Here is a 23,592-nt window from a genome sequence, read left to right as displayed (position 1 = left end):
TGAGTGTGTGTGTGTATGTGTGTATTTTGGCCACTGTGTGATACAGAGCATTGGACTGGATGGGCCATTGACCTGATCCAACATGGCTTCTCTTCTGTTCTTATGTGACACAGAGTGTTGGACTGGATGGGCCATTGACCTGATCCAACATGGCCTCGCTTATGTTCTTAGGTGACACAGAGTGTTGAACTGGATGGGCCATTGACCTGATCCAACATGGCCTCTCTTATGTTCTTAGGTGACACAGAGTGTTGAACTGGATGGGCCATTGGCCTGATCCAACAGGGCTTCTCTCATGTTCTTACGTGACACAGAATGTTGGACTGGATGGGCCGTTGGCCTGATCCAACATTCCTTCTCTTATGTTCTTATGTGACACAGAGTGTTGGACTGGATGGGCCATTGGCCGGATCCAACATGGCTTCTCTTATGTTCTTATGTGACATAGAGTGTTGGACTGGATGGGCCATTGGCCTGATCCAACAGGGCTTCTCTTATGTGACACAGAGTGTTGGACTGGATGGGCCATTGGCCTGATCCAACATGGCTTCTCTTATGTTCTTATGTGACACAGAGTGCTGGACTGGATGGGCCATTGGCCTGATCCAACATGGCTTCTCTTATGTTCTTAAGTGACACAGAGTGTTGGACTGGAAAGGCCATTGGCCTGATCCAACATGGCTTCTCTTTTGTTCTTATGTTCTTGCGTAAAATTAAACTGGGATCGAAGATCTATGAATATACTTCACAAAAGGGAACTTGCTCAAGTGCCTCAAGGTCTGACCCGATGTGGGCAGTTATCTTCCCTACAGTCCATCCCTGAATTTCCATGACACCCCCTTAACTTTCTGTATTTCTCTTCTAGATGGCTTTTGTGCAACTGAGTGGGATAACCTCATCTGCTGGCCGGAAAGCATCCCGGGGAAGTTGGTGGCGATGCCCTGCCCAGAGTATATCTATGACTTCAACCATCAAGGTAAGTCTCTTGTTGTCGGGGCCCAAAGTTGGTGCAGTTCGATCACCTGATCTTGGGGGATTGAGGACAAGAACAAAGTAGGAGTCAAGTTGCGCCTTTAAGACCAACAAAGTTGTATTCGGAATGTAAGCTTTCGTGTGCACGCAGACTTCTTCAGACAAGGGGAGGGGGAGTACGGTGAGCTGAAATGCATACAGTTAGTGGGTTAAGAGTGTAAACCGATACGAAAGTGAGGATCAGACGGCGACACAATGTAATAAATTGAGAGGCCATTCGGTCTGGAGAGCATTTGAACGAGAAACCGATAAAAGGTAATAAGAGTTGCTTGTTAATTGCTCTTGCTACAAGTCTAGGTAAAATAAAAGGACGCGTGTTTCCTAGCGATGTTCTTGTCCACCTAATTTACTTTTTAACATGCAGTACGAGTGAGAGGCCAGGGAGGAGAAAGAAATCCTGAAGGTAACGTGGCAAGTCGGGGCTGCGTTCTTTGATCGTAACACTCAGCTCAGACTAAAATGCCCACTGCAAACTTCCTAAAGTGCTCATTCTAGCATTACAAACTTCAGTACCATCACTTACGACTAATATCCTTGTGGTTTTTGATGGGGTTGTTCCTGATAACTTGTCCAGTAGTATCTTAAAGAGCAACTAGATTTCAAGGGTAGAAGCTTTTGGAAGTCCAAGCTCACCTTGCCAGATACCAAGATTAGCTTATTGAAAGCTTCTCCTGTGGAAATCTCATTGGTCATTAAGGGGCAACTGGATTCGAATCCGGCTCTTCTACTGCAAATTATCCTTGTTGTGCCCCTGAAACTATTGTCCTGAAACTTGTTTTCTTAGTCTTCATCTTACCTTAGTCTTCATCTTACCTTCACTTTCCTTTTCTATCACCTTGACCATCTTTTGGACAACATGTTTGTTCTCGATCCCCCCAATGAATGTAATTGGCTACGGCGACTCATGTGATTTCCTCAGGGGTGCTTCCACGCTGTCTTTGGAATCCTGACAGAAGCAGAAAGGCTCTTAGCAAGTGGCGGGATGGCATCACTTTGTTCCCCTTAGCCTCTCCTATCTCTGAAGACCTCTTTCTCTCTTTGCCAGGTCACGCCTATCGGCGGTGTGACGTGAACGGGAGCTGGGCATTGGTGCCCAGCCGCAACCTCACTTGGGCCAACTACAGCGAGTGTGCCAAATTCCTCAACACCAACAGGACAGAGAGGGTAAGCCAAAGTCAGATGTGCCTTGTGACCCGTGTCTTCTTCGATAACTGGTAGGGATGGTGGCTCTTCCACTGAGCTACGGGCCTTCCTCCTTATGGTGGTGAATCTCAGCCTTGGGATCCATATTCGTTCCCAAAACGTCTCCTAAAGCGAATTTGGAAAGTGGGAAAATGGAAGGATGCTGGGAAAGAAGAAAAATAATTCTTACGGCCTGTTAAACATCTGCTTGTCATTACAAGGAGAACTGAACTGAGATAGATTCTTATCCTTCTGGGATGGAGAAAGAGAAAGAAGTCCTTTTCTCCCTTTCTCACAACACAAGAACTCGTGGGCATTCAATGAAATTGCTGAGCAGTCAGGTTAAAACGGATAAAAGGAAGTCCTTCTTCACCCAAAGGGTGATTAACATGTGGAATTCACTGCCACAGGAGGTGGTGGCGGCTGCAAGCATAGCCAGCTTTAAGAAGGGATTGGATAAAAATATGGAGCAGAGGTCCATCAGTGGCTATTAGCCACAGTGTGTACGTGTGTGTGTATATATATATGTGTGTGTGTGTGTGTGTGTGTATACACACACACATATATTGGCCACTGTGTGATACAGAGTGTTGGACTGGGTGGGCCATTGGCCTGATCCAACATGGCTTCTCTTATGTTCTTATATGGAGCAGAGGTCCATCAGTGGCTATTAGCCATGGGGTTTAGATGGGCCATGGGGTATAGACTATGTCTGGGGCAGTGATGCTCTGTGTTCTTGGTACTGTGGGGAGGCAAAAGTGGGAGCACTTTTGGTGTCCTGGCCCCACTGATGGACCTCCTGATGGCACCTGGGTTTTTTTGACCACTGTGTGACACAGAGTGTTGGACTGGAGGGGCCATTGGCCTCATCCCACATGGCTTTTGTTATGTGACACAAAGTGTTGGACTGGATGGTCCACTGGCCTGATCCAACATGGCTTTTCTTATGTGACTCAGAGTGTTGGACTGGAGGGGCCACTGGCCTGATCCAACATGGCTTCTCTTATGTTCTTATGTGACACAGAGTGTTGGACTGGAGGGGCCACTGGCCTGATCCAACAGGGCTTCTTATGTTCTTATGTGACTCAGAGTGTTGGACTGGAGGGGCCACTGGCCTGATCCAACATGGCTTCTCTTATGTTCTTATGTGATGCAGAGTGTTGGACTGGATGGGCCACTGGCCTGATCCAAAAGGGCTTCTCTTATGTTCTTATTAGAAGCCTGTTTTATTTTTCACTTTTTAATTCGTTTAGGAATTTACTCTCAAGCTTCTCCTTCTCAAACTCTAGTTAGGGGTTGTGGCCCAGTGGAAGAGTGTAAACTGATACAAACTTTTGAAACTTGGAGGGTGTTTTTAGGAGAGGCCCTGAGTATAATGGAGTTGATCCATGAGTATCTGGGACTCTGAGTGAGCTGCTTTTTGAGGTAGAGGCACCTAATTTGCAGCATAGTATCTGATGCCTCTCCGCAAAACACCCTCCAAGTTTCAAAAGGATTGGACAAGGGGGTCCGATTCTGTAAGCCTCCAAAGAAGGTGCCCCTATCCTTCATTATTTCCAATGGAGGAAACACATTTAAAAGGTGTGCGGCCCCTTTAAATGCGATGGCCAGAACTCCCTTTGGATTTCAATCCGTTCTTGTCACACCTTTGGTCCTGGCTCCGCCCCCAATGTCTCCTGACTTCACCCCCAAATTCCGCAGACATTTCTTGAATCGGACCTGGTAGAAGGTGGCCTTACGTGTATTTGCGTGTCCCTTCTCTTTCCCCTTCTCCTTCTTTGCTTCTTTGCTTGCCAGATTAGCAGTTTGTGTTGCTAGATCCCGGGCTCATGTGAAAGTTTCCATATCTGTCCCCAGTAGGGTTGCCAATCCCCAGGTGGGGGCAGGGGATCTCCCGGTTTGGAGGCCCTCCCCCCGCTTCAGGGTCGTCAGAAAGCAGGGGGAGGGGGGGGAAATGTCTGCTGGGTACTCTTTTATTCCCTAGGGAGATTTATTCCCATAGAAAATCATGGAGAATTGATCCACGGGTATCTGGGGCTCTGGAAGGGCTGTTTTTTGGGGTAGAGGCACCAAATTTTCAGTATAGCATCTAGTGCATCTCCCCAAAATATCCCCCAAGTTTCAAAAAGATTGAACCCGGGGGTCCAATGCTATGAGCCCCAAAAGAAGGTACCCCTATCCTTCATTATTTCCTATGGAAGGAAGGCATTGAAAAGGTGTGCCGTCCCTTTCAATTTGATGGCCAGAACTCCCTTTGGAGTTCAATGATGCTTGTCACAGCCTTGATCTTGGCTCCGCCCCTAATGTCTCCTGGTTCCACTCCCAAAGTCTCCTGGCTCCACCCCCAAAGTCCCCAGATATTTCTTGAATTGGATTTGGCAACCCTAGTCCCCAGCAACCCCCCCCCCCCAAAAAAAAACACCTCCTCCTTCTTCTCTCCTCCCTCGCTTCAGTATTGGCATCGAAGGTTTAAGCTGTACAGACTTCACGCTGTGGTGATGAGATGAGTCAGATCTTTGAGGTGCTAAACCCGCTCCGAAAAGAAGGCTTTTCGTGCAGCTGGTTCGGATACCTGCCTTCCCTGCAGGAAAATGCACGGCCTCCCTCCCTCCCTGCTCATGAGCTGCTCCAACCCAACCGCGGCTGTTACAGTGCTGTTTATTTAGTTTCGGAATAGATTAAGGTTGGCCGGCGTAGGATTCCAGCGGTGGATGCAGCCAGGAAAACATTCTCAGGAATTGGGGATTCTGATGTAATACGCCTGAGGTTAGCATTCCAGAAAAGCATGCCTCTCCTGCCCAGATTGAAGACCAGAGATGTCCTGGGCATTGCTGAAATTTTGCAAGAGGAAGGGGAGGCGGGAGGAGGAGTTTGAAGGCATTGCTGAAAGGGTGGAAGGAAGGGGAGGGGCCGTGGCTCAGTGGTAGAGCATCTGCTTGGCAAGCAGAAGGTCCCAGGTTCAATCCCCGGCATCTCCAACTCAAAAGGGTCCAGGCAAATAGGCATGAAAAACCTTAGCTTGAGACCCTGGAGAGCCGCTGCCAATCAGGGGAGGGACGGTGGCTCAGTGGTAAAGCATCTGCTTGGTAAGCAGAAAGGTCCCAGGTACAATCCCTGACATCTCCAACTAAAAAGGATCCAGGCAAGTAGGCGTGAAAAACCTCAGCTTGAGACCCTGGAGAGCCATGAATGGGGCTGTGGCTCAGTGGTAGAGCATCTGCTTGGTAAGCAGAAAGTCCCAGGTTCAATCCCCGGCATCTCCAACTAAAAAGGGTCCAGGCAAGTAAGCGTGAAAAACCTCAGCTTGAGACCCTGGAGAGCCATGAATGGGGCTGTGGCTCAGTGGTCGAGCATCTGCTTGGTAAGCAGGAGGTCCCAGGTTCAATCCCTGGCATCTCCAACTAAAAAGGGGCCAGGCAGATAGGCGTGAAAAACCTCAGGAGACCCTGGAGAGCTATGAATGGGGCTGTGGCTCAGTGGTAGAGCATCTGCTTGGGAAGCAGAAGGTCCCAGGTTCAATCCCCGGCATCTCCAACTAAAAAGGGGCCAGGCAAATAGGCGTGAAAAACCTCAGCTTGAGACCCTGGAGAGCCATGAATGGGGCTGTGGCTCAGTGGCAGAGCATCTGCTTGGCAAGCAGAAGGTCCCAGGTTCAATCCCCGGCATCTCCAACTAAAAAGGGTCCAGGCAAGTAAGCGTGAAAAACCTCAGCTTGAGACCCTGGAGAGCCATGAATGGGGCTGTGGCTCAGTGGTCGAGCATCTGCTTGGTAAGCAGGAGGTCCCAGGTTCAATCCCTGGCATCTCCAACTAAAAAGGGGCCAGGCAAATAGGCGTGAAAAACCTCAGGAGACCCTGGAGAGCTATGAATGGGGCTGTGGCTCAGTGGTAGAGCATCTGCTTGGGAAGCAGAAGGTCCCAGGTTCAATCCCCGGCATCTCCAACTAAAAAGGGGCCAGGCAAATAGGCGTGAAAAACCTCAGCTTGAGACCCTGGAGAGCCATGAATGGGGCTGTGGCTCAGTGGCAGAGCATCTGCTTGGCAAGCAGAAGGTCCCAGGTTCAATCCCCGGCATGTCCACTGGATAAAAAAGAAAAAAAACCATGTAGGAGGTGGTGGGATAAGTTCCAATGGGAATGCTGAAGAGGTAGTATAATATAATGAGTTCGATGCATGGAAGACGCGTGAGGTGGTAGTGAACGTCAGCTCTTTATTGGGTACAGCATAAGGTAGACTCCACTTAAAGACTGAGGAACTGGGCCAACTATATGCAACTCAGGGTTTCCATGCAAGCATGCTATTGAGGCATTCAAACCACCAGGGAGACCGTGATTGGTGCATGGATCCTGCTGCCCATTGTTCCCAAGTCCCCAAGCTCCGTTCATATGGCTCCTTTGAGCCTGGCAGGAACATAAGAACATGATGTGGCTAATAGCCACTGATGGACCTCTGCTCCATATTTTTATCCAATCCCCTCTTGAAGCTGGCTATGCTTGTAGCCACCACCACCTCCTGTGGCAGTGAATTCCATGTGTTAATCACCCTTTGGGTGAAGAAGGACTTCCTTTTATCCGTTTTAACCCGACTGCTCAGCAATTTCATCGAATGCCCACGAGTTCTTATACTGTGAGAAAGGGAGCAAAGGACTTCTTTCTCTACTTTCTCCATCGCATGCATAATCTTGCCAACCTCTATATATACACAGTGGTGTGACACAAAGTGTTGGACTGGAAGGGCCATTGGCCTGATCCAACATGGCTTCTCTTATGTTCTTATGTGACACAGAGTGTTGGACTGGATGGGCCATTGGCCTGATCCAACAGGGCTTCTCTTATGTTCTTATGTGACACAGAGTGTTGGACTGGATGGTCCATTGGCCTGATCCAACATGGCTTCTCTTATGTTCTTATGTGACACAGAGTGTTGGACTGGATGGGCCTTTGGCCTGATCCAACATGGCTTTTCTTATGTTCTTATGTGACACAGAGTGTTGAACTGGTTGGACCACTGGCCTGATCCAACGTGGCTTCTCTTATGTTCTTATGTGACACAGAGTGTTGGACTGGATGGACCACTGGCCTGATCCAACAGGGCTTCTCTTATGTTCTTATGTGACACAGTGTTGCACTGGATGGGCCACTGGCCTGATCCAACATGGCTTCTCTTATGTTCTTATGTGACACAGAGTGTTGGACTGGATGGACCACTGGCCTGATCCAACAGGGCTTCTCTTATGTTCTTATGTGACACAGTGTTGCACTGGATGGGCCATTGGCCTGATCCAACATGGCTTCTCTTATGTTCTTATGAGTTACCCAGCTTGTTGGGGGGAAAACGTAGATGACTGGGGAAGGCAATGGCAGACCACCCCATAAAAAAGTCTGTCGTGAAAACGTGAAAGCAACGTCACCCCAGAGTCGGAACCGACTGGTGCTAGCACAGGGGACTTTTCCTTTATTTTCCGTTCCTGCCCTGAGCCCTACTGTACAGGGTGGGACAGCTCAAAAATTGAACGTATAAACCGAAAACAGATCCTACTGAAGAGCCCCCTGCTAATCTGAGTAGACAATACTGACACTGATGGACCAAAGGGTCTGATTCCTATAGGCACCATGTTGAGGAGTCCTAAGTACTCTTTGGTGAAAGTTCAGGACATGGTTTCCCAGAATTCCACCATGTTTGCCTGAATTCTTTCCTTGGCCGCTTTGCTTCTGCACTCCTGTCATGATCCTTGGCCTAGTGAGGCCTGCAGGCCCCAGGGGAACCTGCTGAGGAGTTACTGGAAAAAGCCTACTTCTCCCAGGATCCCCTCTGTCCCTCTGATTGGGCAGCAAGGGGTTTGGAGGGAAACAGACCCAGAGAGGGGTGGGGCCTGGGAAGAGAATATATAAAGACGAAGCCCAGGAAGTGGGTGTTCTTTCCCTGGAAGGCTTAGCTGGAGACAGGCTGTAGCCTGGAGAGCTGGAAGCAGGGAAAAGGCCCTTACCCAAGAGGGTAAGTGTTAGTATTAGTTTAGGGACTGTACCGATAGATGCGTTAAGGCATTTGATTATTTTTCCCTTCACCCTTTTTCCTGTTTTATGCACCTTGTTTGTTATATTGCGCTGACCTTTTAAATAAACCTTTTTTCCCCTTGTTGTTAACTCTGCCTGGTCCTCACTCCCATTATTTGGCCTAAGCTAAGAGAGGCCTGGAAGGGCTTGGGAAGGTAGTCTGGGCCTTCTCAAGGGAGACCCTTAACCCAGAGTGAGGGCAGCAGTTGGTAAGACCCTCCCCCCGAGTCATGACAACTCCTGTGAAATGAGTTCTAGTTTCCTGACTCTTCCCAACATGGTCTCACCCTCCACCCCCCCCCCCCAATGTTTCCCACAGGAAGTCTTCGACCGACTCTATATAATTTACACCGTTGGATATTCCATTTCGTTGGGTTCCTTGACAATTGCAGTCCTTATCCTTGGCTACTTCAGGTAAGCAGTTTCCTTTCAGAATCTAGAAGGGGACTTGTCCGTGTACTTGATTATATTCAACTTTTTGTTGGCTTAGCTATTTTGGTCGGGTGGTTTGCTTAGCTTGCAAAAAAAAATACAAATTCTGTTTAAATAAAATCCCGACCGCTATTGGAAAAGACGCGACCAATCGGCTAACTGACAACGGTGGTGTCAGTGCCATCAAGTCACAAGGGGCTTAGGGTTATCCTGTAGGGTTTTCAAGTCAAAAGATTAACAGAGGTGGTTTGCCATCACCTACCTCTGTGTGGTGACCCTGGGTGGTCTCCCATCCAAGTACTAACCAGGGCTGAAACTGCTAAGCTTCTGAGGTCTGAGGAGACTCAGCTAGCCTGGCTCATCCATGTGAAGGCAAAAGACGTACAGAGATGGTTTGCCATCACCTACCTCTTCAGAGGAACCCTGGATTTCTTTGATGGTCTCCCATCCAAGCACTGACCAGGGCTGAAGCTGCTAAGCTTCTGAGGTCTGAGGAGACTCAGCTAGCCAGCCTCATCCAGGTCAAGGCAAAAGACATACAGAGATGGTTTGCCATCACCTACCTCTGTGTGGTGACCCTCGGTGGTCTCCCATCCAAGTACTGACCAGGGCTGCAGCTGCTAAGCTTCTGAGGTCTGAGGAGACTCAGCCAGCCTCATCCAGGTCAAGGCTAAAGACATACAAAGATGGTTTGCCATCACCTGCCTCTTCAGAGGAACCCTGGATTTCTTTGATGGTCTCCCATTCAAGGACTGACCAGGGCTGAAGCTGCTAAGCTTCTGAGGTCTGAGGAGACTCAGCTAACCTGGCTCATCCAGGTGAAGGCAAAAGACGTACAGAGATGGTTTGCCATCACCTACCTCTTCAGAGGAACCCTGGATTTCTTTGATGGTCTCCCATTCAAGGACTGACCATGGCCAATCCTTCTAAATTTCTGAGATCTGATGAGACTGGCTTTACCTGAGCCATCAGAGTCAAGGCAAAAGACCTACAGAGGTGATTTGCCATTTCCTGCCTCTCCCTAGCAACCCTGGACTTCCTTGGTGGTCTCCCATCCAACTACTATCCAGGGCTGACTCTGCTTGGCTTCCAAGATCTCATGAGATCGGGTTAGCCTGGGCCATCCAGGTCAAGACAAGATGTCCAGAGGTGGTTGGCCATTGCCTGCCTCTGCATAGCAACACTTGACTTCCTTGGTGGTCTCCCATCCAAGTCCTAACCAGGGCTGTCTGGCCCTGCATAGCTTCTGAGATCTGATGAGACGAGGTTAGCCTGGGCCATCCAAGTCAAGTCAGATCATGTTTTCCATGATCTTTTTCTGGAAGCCTCTTTTAAGTTGCCTTTTTCCTCGTGCATGTTTCTTTCATCCACTCCCACTCACCTCCACCTCAGTTTTCTATTATTAGACTGTCATCATTTTCAAGCCATTCCCTCTTCTCCACCCTGAAGAGCAGTGGGTTTTGGGGGGGGGGAGGGAGGGGGGGTTACCTGTTTTAAAAAGCATTAAAATATTGATATATGAATATGCCATTGTAATGCTAGGTTTAGCAGGCTCTCCAGATTCCCAGCTCTCTTTCTTAAAAAGGAAAGGAAGTCTCTACTTCTTTTCCTTGTGGAGATATAAGGGAAAAGGCCTATCTCTGCAAGGGAGTGGAGGGGATAGAGACTGGCTTTGTAAAAATGAAACCTGAAGACAAATAACTGGGTTCTTGATGATATCAAGCCGGAGCTCTCCCTAGAAGTAAAAATGATTAAACTGAGATGATGGTACTTCTGTCGCATTATGAGAAGACACGAGACACTGGAAGAGGCAAGAACGGTAAGGAACGTGGAAGGCAGTAGGAAAATGAGGAAAACCCAACATGAGAGGATCAAGTCAATTGAGGAAGCCGCAGCCCTCAGCTTCCAAGACCCAAGCAAGGCTGTCAACGATGGCTCACCAGAAGCAACAACAGCACTACATGCACACACACACACACACAAGTAAAGTGCGCAGAAAAACCCCTAGTCCCACACACAGGTCTGCAAAACTCTGCACTGTTTTTCTGCCGCATCATACATAGATCAAGATGGCTTGTGATCAGTGGTCCCTCTAAGCTGAGTTTGCGTGAGCTAGCCCACAGTTTTTTTAGCCTCTGGCTCACACAATTTTGTCTTAGCTCAAGAAAAATGGCCCCAGAGCAAACTCGTTAATGCCGCGGCTCACAACTGTACGATTTTCAAAAAGTTTTATTATTTTCAAAAGGAGTAAGGGGAAGGGATAGGGGAGATAGAAAGCACAATACATTTGGGCCTTCTTCTGCACAAAAATACTTTCAAAAAAAAATACAAGCTTGCTTCTACAGTGTTTTCTTTACCTGAATTGTTCCGTATTATTATGTCTATACTAAAGCTCATCCACATTTTAAAAATTTATAGTTTAAATCCTTTGTTAAAGTTATCAATTGATTTGACAATTCCGGTGAAGGCAACTTAATAACATAAAATACAGGAAAGAAAGACGAAGAAGAAGAAGAAAGGGAGAAATAAGTTCACACCGGAGCTCACTTAAGAGTCTTGAATATCCAACCAGGCATAAAATTTCATCCAGTATTTTTTTGCTTCTTCTTTTGATCTCCCAGCCAACAGCTGGGATAAAAAGTCCAGCTCTGCTGTTTCCAGAATTTTTCCCACCAAGTCCATTTTCATTGGAATTTGATGAAATTTCCATCTCTGCGCCACAACTTTAATGCCAGTAGCTCATGAACTAGATTTTGCACACAGGACTCCATAGCTTATAGCAGGGGTGGCCAACGGTAGCTCCCCAGATGTTTTTTGCCTACAACTCCCATCATCAGCCCCAGCCATTGGCCACGCTGGCTGGGGCTGATGGGAGTTGTAGGCAAAACACATCTGGAGAGCTACCATTGGCCACCCCTGGCCTACAACTCCCATTAGCCCCAGCCAGCGTGGCCAATGGCTGGGGCTGATGATGGGAGTTGTAGGCAAAACACAACTGGAGAGCTACCGTTGGCCACCTGTGGCCTACAACTCCCATTAGCCCCAGCCAGCATGGCCAATGGCTGGGGCTGATGGGAGTTGTAGGCAAAAGACATCTGGAGAGCAACCCTTGGCCACCCCTGGCCTACAACTCCCATTAGCCCCAGCCAGCATGGCCAATGGCTGGGGCTGATGGGAGTTGTAGTCAAAAGACATCTGGAGAGCAACCTTGGCCACCCCTGGCCTACAACTCCCATTAGCCCCAGCCAGCATGGCCAATGGCTGGGGCTGATGGGAGTTGTAGGCAAAAGACATCTGGAGAGCAACCCTTGGCCACCCCTGGCCTACAACTCCCATTAGCCCCAGCCAGCATGGCCAATGGCTGGGGCTGATGGAAGTTGTAGGCCAAAGACAACTGGAGAGCTACCCCTGGCTTAGAGGGAGCATCGGTTGCCGCGTTAGTCTGCCTACAGCAACAGAAAAGAGCCAGAATCCAGGAACACCCTCAAGACTAACAGAATTTGTGGCGGGAGATGAGCCGTCGCGAGTCACTGCTCCCTTCGGCAGAGCCATCTCCGGAAGTGAGCAGTGACTCAGGAAAGGGCCTCCCCTGCCACAGGTTTTGTTAGTCTTGAAGGTGCTCTCGGACTGTGGCTCTTTTCTGCCACACCATACTGAAGATAGGGAATTTACTGGCTGAAGGGGTGGGTGGATGACTCCGGCTGGAATGGTCTGCTCTGGAGTGATCCGCGCAGAGCAAAGGGGGAAGCGTGCTGACTCTTGAAGTCCTCCTCGATTTCCACGCTCAGGTATCTCCCCTGACCTGTGTCCTTTCTTTTTCCTCTCGCAGGCGTTTGCACTGCACACGGAATTACATCCACATCCACCTCTTTGTCTCCTTCATGCTCCGAGCCATCAGCATCTTCGTGAAGGACGCCGTCCTGTACTCCGGTTCAGCCCTGGAGGAGATGGAGCGCATCTCAGAAGAAGACCTCAAGTTCATCACCGAGGCCCCCTTGGCAGAAAAGTCTCCATTTGTGAGTAGTCGTCAGACCTCAGGAACGATAGTGCGCGCTAGGAGAAAGAAGGGAATGAGAAGATGTCATTTGTGAGCCTGTTGAAGTGGGGGGGAGGGGAGTGAATGGCTGGAGCTCGGTTGTTTCTTTCATCAACCAAAGGTGAAATTCGTGAATGTTTGCATCTAAGCCAAAGGTGGCCAAACTGTGACTCGGGAACCACTTGTGGCTCTTTCCAGCATATTGAGTGGCTCTCAAAAACCCTACCCCATCAGCCAGCTTGGAGAAGGTATTTGTCTCTTTAAATCACTTCTCCCAGCCAAGCCGGCTGGTGGTTTGGAGGATGCATTTAAAGTTAAAGTTTGGTGAGCCAGTCTGGAGAGCCAGTTTGGTGTAGTGGTTAAGTGCGTGGACTCTTATCTGGGAGAACCGGGTTTCATTCCCCACTCCTCCCCTTGCAGCTGCTGGAATGGCCTTGGGTCAGCCAGAGCTCTAATAGAGAGCCAGTTGGGTGTAGTGGTTAAGTGTGTGGACTCTTATCTGGGAGAACCGGGTTTGATTCCCCACTCCTCCACTTGCACCTGCTAGCATGGCCTTGGGTCAGCCATAGCTCTGGCAGAGGTTGTCCTTGAAAGGGCAGCGGCTGTGAGAGCCCTCTCAGCCCCACCCACCTCACAGGGTATCTGTTGTGGGTGGGGGAGAAGATTGTGAGGTGCTCTGAGACTCTTGAGTGGAGGGCAGAATATAAATCCAATATCTTCATCTACCCCACAAGGTGTCTGTTGGGGGTGGGGAGGTAAAGGAGATTGTGAGCCGCTCTGAGACTCTTCGGAGTGGAGGGCGGGATATAAATCCAATATCTTTATCTACCTCACAGGGTGTCTGTTGTGGGGGAGGAAGGTAAAGGAGATTGTGAGGCATTCTGAGACTCTTTGGAGTGGAGGGCGGGATATAAATCCAATATCATCTTCTTCTTCTTCTTCTTCTTTCTTTTCACCTCTCCTTCCCCCCCTCTATTTGCCTTCCTTCCTTCCCTCCTCTCTCCCTCCCTCCCTCCCTTCTGTCCGTCCGTCCGTCCGTCTTTGTGGCTCTCAAGCATCTGATGCTTATTCTGTGTGGCTCTTACATTAAGCAAGTTTGGCATCCCTGATCTACGCCATCACACAACAAAAAAGGTGGGGGGATTGTTCTGAATTGTCTATTCAGGCAAACCCCAGGATTGTGCCAAAGAACAGTAGAAATGAGCTGGGATGCGGTTATTGAAATCAGTCTAACAAGCAATAGACTTGAAAGGAGAGTTTGATAAATGCCATTCATTGGTTGCTTACAGACACCTTAGAAACCAACTAGAAAAACATGTCCAAACACACACATCTCCAACTAAAAAGAGTCCAATCAAATAGGCGTAAAAAACCTCCGCTTGAGACCCTGGAGAGCCACTGCCAGTCTGAGAAGACAATACTGACTTTGATGAACCGAGGGTCTGATCCAGTAGAAGGCAGCTTCATAGGTTCATATATGTTGGGGAGGGACGGTGGCTCAGTGGTAGAGCATCTGCTTGGTTAGCAGAAGGTCCCAGGTTCAATCCCAGGCACCTCCAACTAAAAAGGGTCCAGGCAGGTAGGTGTGAAAAACCTCAGCTTGAGACCCTGGAGAGCCCCTGCCAGTCTGAGAAGACAATACTGACTTTGATGGACCAAGGGTCTGATTCAGTATAAGGCAGCTTCATAGGTTCATATGTTCATTTGCCTGCCCTTATCTCGTACTCACCCCACCCTCTGGCATCCTTAGAACGGCTCAGAAAGCTACCACTTTTGAAGCGGTAGCGATTTCTGAGCCGCACGCCAGTTGCCTCTTTGGCATCTGGATGCGGAAGCACGCCGGCGAGGTGGATTGGCGGTGTAAACCCACCATTCTGCTCGAGGTGCTCACCAATATTCTTTAAAAAAAAAAACCTGCCCAGAGCCCATGTGCACATATGAGCATGACCACTACAAATGTATAGAAACCCAAACCGTGCCAAGGGAATGGTGAGCTACAGCTGTCGGACTGCACCAAGGTGCCCCATGGGCAGAATGGGGGCGCCTTGCACTGGAGGTTGTGGATGGTTTAGGATGCTTCTTTTTGAGCCTGCTCAGTTTAGGATGCCTCCCATTTGCCCCAAACTGCCCATCTGTAAGCAGCCATTCTGTCCCCTGATTTTGCTTCTTTCAAGGTTCTGTTTTGGAGAGCCAGTTTGGTGTAGTGGTTAAGCGTGCGGACTCTTATCTGGGAGAACCGGGTTTGATTCCCCACTCCTCCACTTGCAGCTGCTGGAATGGCCTTAGGTCAGCCATAGCTCTGGCAGAGGTTGTCCTTGAAAGGGCAGCTGCTGTGAGAGCTCTCTCCAGCCCCAACCACTTCACAGGGTGTCAGTTGTGTGGGGGGGGGGGAGGAAGGTAAAGGAGATTGTGAGCCCCCCTGAGACTCTTCGGAGTGGAGGGTGGGATATAAATCCAATATCTTTATCTACCTCACAGGGTATCTATTGTGGGGGGGGGGAGGTCAAGGAGATTGTGAACCGCTCTGAGACTCTTCGGAGTGGAGGGCGGGATATAAATCCAATATCTTCATCTACCTCACAGGGTGTCTATTGTGGGGGGGGGGAAGGTAAAGGAGATTGTGAACCGCTCTGAGACTCTTCAGAGTGGAGGGCGGGATATAAATCCAATATCTTCATCTACCTCACAGGTTGTCTGTTGTGGGGGGGTGGGAGGTAAAGGAGATTGTGAACTGCTCTGAGACTCTTCGGAGTGGAGGGCGGGATATAAATCCAATATCTTCATCTACCTCACAGGGTGTCTGTTGTGGGGGAGGAAGATAATGGAAATTGTGAGCCCCTCTGAGACTCTTCGGAGTGGAGGGCGGGATATAAATCCAATATACCGTATTTTTCGGTCCATAAGGCGCTCCGGACCATAGGACGCACCTTCCTCCTGGGGGGCAATCCGCTGCCTCCGCCTCCAATCCCGGCGCTTCCCCCGCGCCTGCCTGCCTGGCTCCAGCTCTGCTTCCAGCAAGCGCTGGGATCGCTCCACGCTGCCCCCACCGCAAACCCAGCGCTTCGCAAGCGATGGCTGCGGAGGGGGCAGCGTGCTTCCTCCGTGCCTGTCTGCCTGGCTCCAGCTCTGACGCTTACAGCAAGCACCAGGATTGCTCCCTCCGCCCTCCGATCCCGGCGCTTGCTTTAAGCATCAGAGCTGGAGCCAGGCAGACAGGCACGGAGGAAGCATGCTGCCCCCTCCGCAGCTGGAGCTCGCGAAGCGCTGGGTTTGCGGTGGGGGCAGCGTGGAGCAATCCCAGCACTTGCTGGAAGCAGAGCTGGAGCCAGGCAGGCAGGCGCGGGGGAAGTGCCGGGATCGGAGGTGGAGGCAGTGGATTGCCCCCCCCCCCGGAGGAATGTATGTCCTATCGTCCCTTCGCTCCATAAGACGCACACACTTTCCCCCACACTTTTTTGGGGGGAAAAAGTGAGTCTTATGGTCCAAAAAATACGGTAATCTTCTTCTTCTTGCTCACTTCTAATAGTCCATTTGGAATATTTATGCATTTTGCATTTGAGGAGACAAGCAAACAGCATGCGTTTGGACCCATCTTGACTTGTTTATTGGCTGCACTGATGGATTTCATTTATTATTGATTTATTTTAGAACATCTTCGCCCAATCTCATCAGCAGAGTTGACCCTCATTAGTACTTAAAGAGCGCCCCCCCCCCCAAGATTGACCAAGGTGGCTACACAGAGTCAGGCAAGGGCCAACCCCCTGTGTTCTGTTGCCTTGAATATCCTACAGCAGGGGTGACCAACGGTAGCTCTCCAGTTGTTTTTTTGCCTACAACTTCCATCAGCCCCAGCCACTGGCCATGCTGGCTGGGGCTGATGGGAGTTGTAGGCAAAAAACATGTCAATCACTCTATTTCAGGGGTGGCCAACGGTAGCTCTCCAGATCTGGAGATGGCTGGGGCTGATGGGAGTTGTAGGCAAAAAACATCTGGAGAGCTACCGTTGGCCACCTCTGTCCTACAGAGTTGCCATCAGTCAGCTGTTATTGCATGGCAAAAAAAGGAAAAAAATGCACAGTGGCAATTTGGTCTGAACCACTAGATGGCACTGTGCCCCACTGTCACCCCCCCCCCCCTTCTCCTCCGCATCCACAGCAAGCTTTCCAACTGAGATAGATATTCCCTTGGTTGTCAGTCATTTTGGACTGTCCAGCTCAGTCACTTGGATATTAGTTTTGATTCCTTTTCAATACTCAAAGGGCTGCTGAGCAGAATCCCGGGCAGGAGAGGTGCTGTGAAAATGGCAGCCCTCTGCCTCGTCTGACAGGTTGCTAATGGAGGTCTCTGAACCCAAGAGCTGCCTTTGAAGAACCGTGTCGGTGCTTTCAGTAGGTTCATCCAAATGGCCCCTGGGAATTGGGCCCCGTGGATTTGAGCCTACGTTTGCTGCTCTGCCTCGCGCCTTCCTCGAATGCACAAAATAGCCGAACAAAAATGTAAAATGGAATCCTGTCGTTCTAGTTGGATCGATGACGGGTTATACCGAGAAAAAGCGGCCCCGTGGTGCAGAGTGGTAAAGCAGCAGTATTGCGGGACTGTGATCTGAACTCTCCTCTCACGACCTGAGTTCGATCCTGGCTTCACCCGGTTCGGGTAGCCGGCTCGAGGTTGACTCCGCCTTCCAGCCTTCCAAGGTCGGTCAAATGAGTCCCCAGCTTCCTGGGGAGGAAGTGTAAAAGACTGGGGAAGGCAATGGCAAACCACCCCGTAAAAAGTCTGCCGTGAAAACGTTGTGAAAGGAACATCACCCCTGAGTCAGAAACGACTGGTTCTTGCACAGGGCACCTCTTCTTTCCATACTGCAAAAAACCCTGACAAGGAGGGCTCTGGCTAGCTAAGTCTCTTCAGAACTCAGAAGCTAAGTAGGATCAGCCCTGGTTAGTATTTAGGTGGGAGACCACCTAGGAAATCCAGGGTTGCTGACCCAGAAGTAGGCAATAGCAAGCCCTGTTTCTCTCAGCTGACCTGGCTGGCCCAGACTAGCCCAGTCTCATCAGATCTCACAAGCGAAGCAGTTTTGGCTGTGGATAGTACTTGGATAGGTGGCCTGTTGAAGAAATCTAGCAACCGTTAAAGTTACCTCAGAGCAAGAGTCATTTAAAAGTTTGTGGACTTTGCCTGAATCAGCAAAGCCCAACATATCTGCTAAAATATCTTTCATATATATACAACAAATATCATCATAAAGAGGACAGTTCAATGATATGTGGGAAATAGTTTCGATACACTTGGGAGTACAAAGACAATGTCTATTGGAGTACTTAATCCTGTTAAATCTACCAAATAAGATAGCAGATGGTAATGCATTACATCTCGTTAACGAGAACGCACGCCATTGCTGAGGAGCTTGCAGAGAGGAGAAATATGACGCTAATTTCCCTAGGTTGCTACATGTCTTCAACAGGCCATGGAAATCCGACAGAGAATGGTTCTGGAATGACCATATTTTATTTGTTTTAATCATTTAATTTGGCTAAACTTGACTCATATATATTTTACTTATTTTATGTATACTAGCTTCCCTACGTCCTCTGTTATCTAGGATTTTTATATTATTTAGATTGCTATATTAACTGCTAAATCTGTTTTATGCCAATAAGGGCTGCTGTACTGTGCTGTACTGTACTTGGATAGGTGATCACCTAGGACAGGGGTGGCCAACGGTTGCTCTCCAGATGGTTTTTTTGCCTACAACTCCCATCAGCTCCAGCCAGCATGGCCAATGGCTGGGGCTGATGGGAGTTGTAGGCAAAAAAAATCTGGAGAGCTACCGGATTCGTTACAAAGTGCTGGTTATCTCCTTTAAAGCCCTATATGCCCGAGGACCTGCCTACCTTAGGGACCGTCTCTTCCCGTACGAACCCCAGAGAGCACTGAGGTCAGCAGGGAAGAACCTGCTGACTATTCCCGGGCCAAAAGAGGTAAAACTCCAGAGAACCCGCACTCGGGCCTTCTCTGTTATGGCTCCACGCCTATGGAACCAGCTTCCGGAAGAAATGCGGGCCCTGCGGGACTTTGAACAGTTCCGCAGGGCCTGCGAGACGATCCTTTTCCAAATGGCCTTCACTGACTAAAGAGAGAGACTGCTGAGTAAGCCCACCATCTGTATAATAGCACCAACATATTAATATTAATTTTATCGCTTTAGAATTTTAATAGAATTTTAATTAAACTGTTAAATTAGTATTGTTAAACACTGTACAATGGAAGTATTGATTTGTGTTGTTAGCCACCCTGAGCCTGCTTTGGTGGGGAGGGCGGGATATAAATAAAATTGATGATGATGATGATACCGTTGGCCACCCCTGACCTAGAAAGTCCAGATGGTCTAGGCAGAGGCAGGCAATGGGAGACCCTCTCTGAATGTCTCTTGCTTCAAAAACCCTACAAGGTCACCATAATTAGGCTGCAACTCAATGGCACTTTCCACTACTATACTACATCCCAGCCCTATTTGAAGTCTCCATTCCCTTTCCTCCCTTTGACAACTTTTAAGAGTTCATGGCGTGGCGCAGAGTGGTAAAGCTGCAGTACTGCAGTCGGAGCCCTCTGCTCATGACCTGAGTTCGATCCCAGCGGAAGCTGGTTCAGGTAGGCGGCTCCAGGTTGACTCAGCCTTCCATCCTTCCGAGGTCGGTCAAATGAGGACCCAGCTTGCTGGGGGGAAAGTGTAGACTCTTCCTCTGAGACTCTTCGGAGTGGAGGGCGGGATATAAATCCAATATCTTCATCTACCTCACAGGGTGTCTGTTGTGGGGGAGGAAGGGAAAGGAGATTGTGAGCCGCTCTGAGACTCTTCGGAGTGGAGGGCGGGATATAAATCCAGTATTTTCATCTACCTCACAGGGTGTCTGTTGTGGAGGGGGGGAAGGTAAAGGAGATTGTGAGTTCCTCTGAGACTCTTCGGAGTGGAGGGCGGGATATAAATCCAATATCTTCATCTACCTCACAGGGTGTCTGTTGTGGGGGAGGAAGGGAAAGGAGATTGTGAGCCGCTCTGAGACTCTTAAGTGGAGGGCGGAATATAAATCCAATTTTCGTTGTCTTCTTTTCACATGAGACTAGCCACAACTGGAAGTGTTTGTTTGAACTGATGGAGTGGGATATAAAAAGGATGGGTCCTGCCAGCTTTCCTGGTGGCACAAGAAGGTGGAAAAGACTTCATTGGCGACTGAAAAGGCAATATTTCAGGGATCTATGAGGATGAAAGTCATACTAGGAAGGAGGGGAGTCTGGAGAGAGCAAGTGGCAAGACAGGAAGGATCAAACCCAAATCCTGTAAATAATAAGTGAAGATGTCTCCTGTCATATTGTGCTTTTAACTTCTCCTTTTCTGACCTTTCTCAGGTGGGCTGCAAGGTGGTCGTCACCTTGTTCCTTTACTTCCTGGCCACCAACTACTACTGGATCCTGGTGGAAGGCCTCTACCTCCACAGCCTGATCTTCATGGCGTTCTTCTCCGAGAAGAAGTACCTTTGGGGGTTCACCTTATTTGGCTGGGGTGAGTCTTCCCTTCTGTATCTCCTTGCCTTTTCCTTTCTTTGTCCCATAAAAGCTCTCTAACTCGATGCCTTGAGAGGTAGAAGAATCTAAAGTTTCATTTCTAAACTCGATTTCTTTCCAGAAGACAAAAGGAATAAAAAACCAAATGGCAACATCCAAGGTTGTATTAGGATTTTGATCTGAGAGAAGGAAGGGGCCCACGCTGCTTGGATTCAAATCATTGGAATTCACCAGACTCCGCAGAATAAAAAGGCATTTCAAATTAAAATGTAGAGGGCATGCCAATAAAATATGAAAGACCGAATCTACTTCACCAAAGAGCAAAAGCAAATTCTATCCGAGTAGGGAAGATACAAAAAGCATTTGTCTCCTTTTCTGTCTGATAGTCTTTTTTTTTTTTTGGGGGGGGGGGGGACACAGGCTGGGGTTGATTTTAATGGTGATGCAGAAATAAGGGAATACATGAGAAGAAGTAGAGAGACTTTCATATATATATATATATATATATATATATATATATATATATATATACCTGCACACACACACACATACTGGCCACTGTGTGACACAGAATTGGACTGGATGGGCCATTGGCCTGATCCAACATGGCCTCTCTTATGTTCTTATGTGACACAGAGTGTTGGACTGGATGGGCCACTGGCCTGATCCAACATGGCCTCTTTTATGTTCTTATGTGACACAGAGTGTTGGACTGGATGGGCCACTGGCCTGATCCAACATGGCTTCTCTTATGTTCTTATGTGACACAGAGTGTTGGACTGGATGGGCCATTGGGCTGATCCAACATGGCTTCTCTTATGTGACACAGAGAGTTGGACTGGATGGGCCATTGGCCTGATCCATCATGGCTTCTCTTATGTTCTTATGTGATGCAGAGTGTTGGACTGGATGGGCCATTGGCCTGATCCAACATGGCTTCTCTTATGTGACACAGAGGGTTGAACTGGATGGGCCATTGGCCTGATCCAACATGGTTTCTCTTATGTTCTTATGTGACACAGAGTGTTGGACTGGATGGGCCATTGGCCTGATCCATCAGGGCTTCTCTTATGTTCTTATGTGACACAGAGTGTTGGACTGGATGGGCCACTGGCCTGATCCAACATGGCCTCTCTTATGTTCTTATGTGACACAGAGTGTTGGACTGGATGGGCCACTGGCCTGATCCAACATGGCTTCTCTTATGTTCTTATGTGACACAGAGTGTTGGACTGGATGGGCCATTGGCCTGATCCAACATGGCTTCTCTTATGTTCTTATGTGACACAGAGTGTTGGACTGGATGGGCCATTGGCCTGATCCATCATGGCTTCTCTTATGTTCTTATGTGATGCAGAGTGTTGGACTGGATGGGCCATTGGCCTGATCCAACATGGCTTCTCTTATGTGACACAGAGGGTTGAACTGGATGGGCCATTGGCCTGATCCAACATGGTTTCTCTTATGTTCTTATGTGACACAGAGTGTTGGACTGGATGGGCCATTGGCCTGATCCATCATGGCTTCTCTTATGTTCTTATGTGACACAGAGTGTTGGACTGGATGGGCCATTGGCCTGATCCAACAGGGCTTCTCTTATGTTCTTATGTGACACAGAGTGTTGGACTGGATGGGCCACTGGCCTGATCCAACATGACCTCTCTTATGTTCTTATGTGACACAGAGCGTTGGACTGGAAGTGGGCATTGTGAGCAGAGTGGACATGATTTGGAAGGATCATGCCTCTGGTTGCCCATCTGCCAGTAGGACTGGAGATCTCCTGGGATTACATCTGATAAGAGAGATCAGTTCCCCTGGAGAAAATGGCTGAGCAGTCGGGTTAGAATGGATAAAAAGAAGTCCTTTTCACCCAAAGGGTGATTAACACATGGAATTCACTGACACAGGAGGTGGTGAGGGCTGCCAGCATAGACAGCTTCAAGAAGGGATTGGATAATCATATGGAGCAGAGATCCATCAGTGGCTGTTAGCCACAGCATATTTTTGGAATTCTCTGTCTGGGGCAGTGATGCTCTGTATTCTTGGTGCTTGTGGGGGGGCAACAGTGGGAGGGCTTCTAGTGTCCTGGCCCCACTGATGGACCTCTTGATGGCATCTGTTTTTTTTTGTCCCCTGTATGACACAGAGTGTTGGACTGGATGGACCATTGGCCTGATCCAACAGGGCTTCTCTTACATTCTCACGGCAGTTTGGGAGGGCGGACTCTGTGGCCTCAGATCCCATTCTGAACTCCTTCCCCTCCCCACATTCCATTTTTCCCAGGCAGCCCCCCCCCATATCCCCAGGAATGTCCCACATTGGAGTTGGCAGCCCTAAATAAAACTCCCAGTGCTGTAGGCATTGGACTTGTTGACGCTGTGTGACAGATTGGTCTCGATCGCATTGTGCCTTCATCCCTTTCCTGTCCCCTGTTCCTCCTCTGGCCCCAGATGCCCTGAAGGGCTATTTCAAGTGGACCAGGGTTACCTTGAGTGTCTGGAGGCACGCAATAATGGAAACCTGCAATTTACTGTGGCACTTGGGTATGCTGGAAAACAGGATGTGGCCGTGGTGGGCAGGTCATTAGCGAGAGTCTGTTTACATGCAAAAGAAGGAGAGGGAGAGCGCTGGAAATAGCCCTGACTTTTCAAAAATGGAGGATGTATACAATGGCTTTCATTGTGTTGTTTTATATATGTAACATCCTTCGCCATATGTATAGGACCAAGTCCTATGAAGAAAGGTTGAAGGAGCCGGGCATGTTTAGCCTGGAGAGAAGGCAGCTGAGAGGTGATAGGATCACCATCTTCAAGGACTCGAAGGGCTGTCCTCGAGGATGGGGTGGAATTGTTTTCTGTGGCCCCAGAAGGCAGGCCCAGAACCAGTGGGTTGAAATTGAATCAAAAGAGTTTCCGGCTCAACATTAGGAAGAATTTCTTGACCGTTAGAAGGATTCCTCAGTGGAACAGGCTTCCTCGGGAGGTGGTGGGCTCTCCTTCCTTGGAGGTTTTGAAACGGAGGCTAGATGGCCATCTGACAGCAATGAGGATCCTGTGAATTTAGGGGGAGGTTTTTGTGAATTTCCTGCATTGTGCAGGGGGTTGAACTAGATGATTCTGGAGGTCCCTTCCAAATCTATGATTCTGCTATTAGAATTAGGCAATAATGTGTCCTAGATAGACAATTTGGCGTAGTGGTTAAGTGTGCGGACTCTTATGTGGGAAAACCGGGTTTGATTCCCCACTCTTCCACATGTGCCTTGTGATGGGACCTTGAGACAGTCATAAGTTCTCAC

At 48.9% G+C, this 23,592-nt stretch overlaps 1 protein-coding gene across 1 annotated transcript in view; it reads left to right on the top strand.

The window, feature by feature from the left end:
* The first annotated feature begins 842 nt into the window (after nt 1-842).
* The window catches only part of PTH1R (parathyroid hormone 1 receptor), a 55,572-nt gene continuing 32,822 nt past the window's right edge, over nt 843-23,592 (top strand). The window contains exons 1-5 of the mRNA XM_060248119.1: nt 843-976; nt 2,078-2,196; nt 8,586-8,680; nt 12,528-12,714; nt 20,142-20,295. Coding sequence (XP_060104102.1) covers nt 937-976; nt 2,078-2,196; nt 8,586-8,680; nt 12,528-12,714; nt 20,142-20,295 — 595 coding nt within the window. The 5' untranslated portion in view covers nt 843-936. The remainder of the gene's footprint in view (nt 977-2,077; nt 2,197-8,585; nt 8,681-12,527; nt 12,715-20,141; nt 20,296-23,592) is intronic.

The sequence above is a fragment of the Heteronotia binoei genome, chromosome 10 (genome assembly GCF_032191835.1).
Source record: "Heteronotia binoei isolate CCM8104 ecotype False Entrance Well chromosome 10, APGP_CSIRO_Hbin_v1, whole genome shotgun sequence".
Taxonomy (NCBI): domain Eukaryota; kingdom Metazoa; phylum Chordata; class Lepidosauria; order Squamata; family Gekkonidae; genus Heteronotia; species Heteronotia binoei.
This window is presented reverse-complemented; position numbering and strand designations above follow the sequence as displayed.